The sequence below is a fragment of the Eurypyga helias genome, unplaced genomic scaffold (genome assembly GCF_000690775.1).
Source record: "Eurypyga helias isolate BGI_N326 unplaced genomic scaffold, ASM69077v1 scaffold21780, whole genome shotgun sequence".
Taxonomy (NCBI): domain Eukaryota; kingdom Metazoa; phylum Chordata; class Aves; order Eurypygiformes; family Eurypygidae; genus Eurypyga; species Eurypyga helias.
Genome location: NW_010225305.1, coordinates 2,561 through 3,783, shown reverse-complemented (window position 1 = coordinate 3,783; position 1,223 = coordinate 2,561). Strand labels below are relative to the sequence as shown.

Here is a 1,223-nt window from a genome sequence, read left to right as displayed (position 1 = left end):
CTGCCGTTGTCGTGCCGACACCCCCCGAAAGCGCCTGGCAAAGCCATCTGCTGCCGTCCGGAAGTAGCCCCCGGCTTCCCAGGCTGCGTCACCCGCCCGCCTTACTCACTGCTTCCCAAAATGAGTCTGCAGCCCACACGGCTGCTCTGGGACGGCACCTTCCTCCTCCCTCCCCACGCCCGGCGGAGCAGTGCCGGCTCAGCGCTGGGTCTGGAGCAGCAGCCCTGCCCATCCCGGCGTTTCGTGTCATCCCCGGCACCTTAACACCCCATCCCAGGCTCCTCTGCGCTCCCCCCGACCCGTTTGGGCCGATTCCTGGGTGAATCTACATCATAAACAGCATCAAATTCCCATCGGACGTGAAACTGGGAAGAGGGGCCGGTGGCACCGCCACCTCAGCCCCCGCTGCATGTTGCAGGCTCCACGTGGGAAGCGCGCGCTCGCTCCTCGCTGCGGCTGCTCCTTGGGTTGGCATCGAGCAGCTTCTCCGAGCCCTGGGAATTCTCCTCTTCCCTCTTGGCACCCGGGCAAGCCTCGGGAGAAGCGGGAAGGGCTCGGTCTCCCTTGTCCTGGCAGCATGAGGTTCTTCCTCTCCTCAGAACACCTCTACCTGCTCCCCTTTGGTTCAGAATCCTCCCGGAGCAGCTTAGCAGCCTCTTCCACGTCTCTGGCAACGTCTCCCTTCCCACCCGGGCCCGTCAGGCTCCCAGAAAAATATCTGGAGGGCAGCGATGTTGGGAGCGGGATTGAGATCGGAGGCAGGAAGGGAATGTTTGAACACTGAGAATGTCGTGGCGGTGGAGGGGGACGGTATCTCTGCGCTCTCTGAGCTCGGTGCCGGAGGCTGCTCCGAGGGTTGGGCGGCGGGAATGTTGCTGGCGAGGGAGCTGCGACACAGCCTGGGAAAAGCTGGCGATGCCTGGGCCTTTGGGGATTTAGGAGCAGGTCGGGTGTCCCTCGGGGACAGCCCGTGCCGCTCTGGCCTGGCTGGTTGGGGACGCGGGGCTCTGCATGCTCCGCATTTGCGTGGGGATGCTCCGTCCCCGCTCCTTAGCGCAGCGTTTCCTTCTCCGCAGCTCCTGGGGCAGCTGGAAAACACGGGACCGCCGCCGGCTGACAAGGAGAAAATCTCCTCTCTCCCGACGGTGACAGTGACTCAGGAACAAGTTGGTGAGTGAGGCCAGTCCCGGGTCACTTGTCTGCCACGCGCATCCTCGGCTCCC

General features: G+C 64.3%; 1 protein-coding gene across 1 annotated transcript in view; it reads left to right on the top strand.

Moving 5' to 3' along the window:
* Positions 1-1,223, top strand: part of RNF115 (ring finger protein 115) — a gene marked incomplete at its 5' end in the record, with an annotated part of 7,013 nt that overhangs the window by 4,433 nt on the left and 1,357 nt on the right. The window contains one exon of the mRNA XM_010149109.1: positions 1,077-1,170. Coding sequence (XP_010147411.1) covers positions 1,077-1,170 — 94 coding nt within the window. The remainder of the gene's footprint in view (positions 1-1,076; positions 1,171-1,223) is intronic.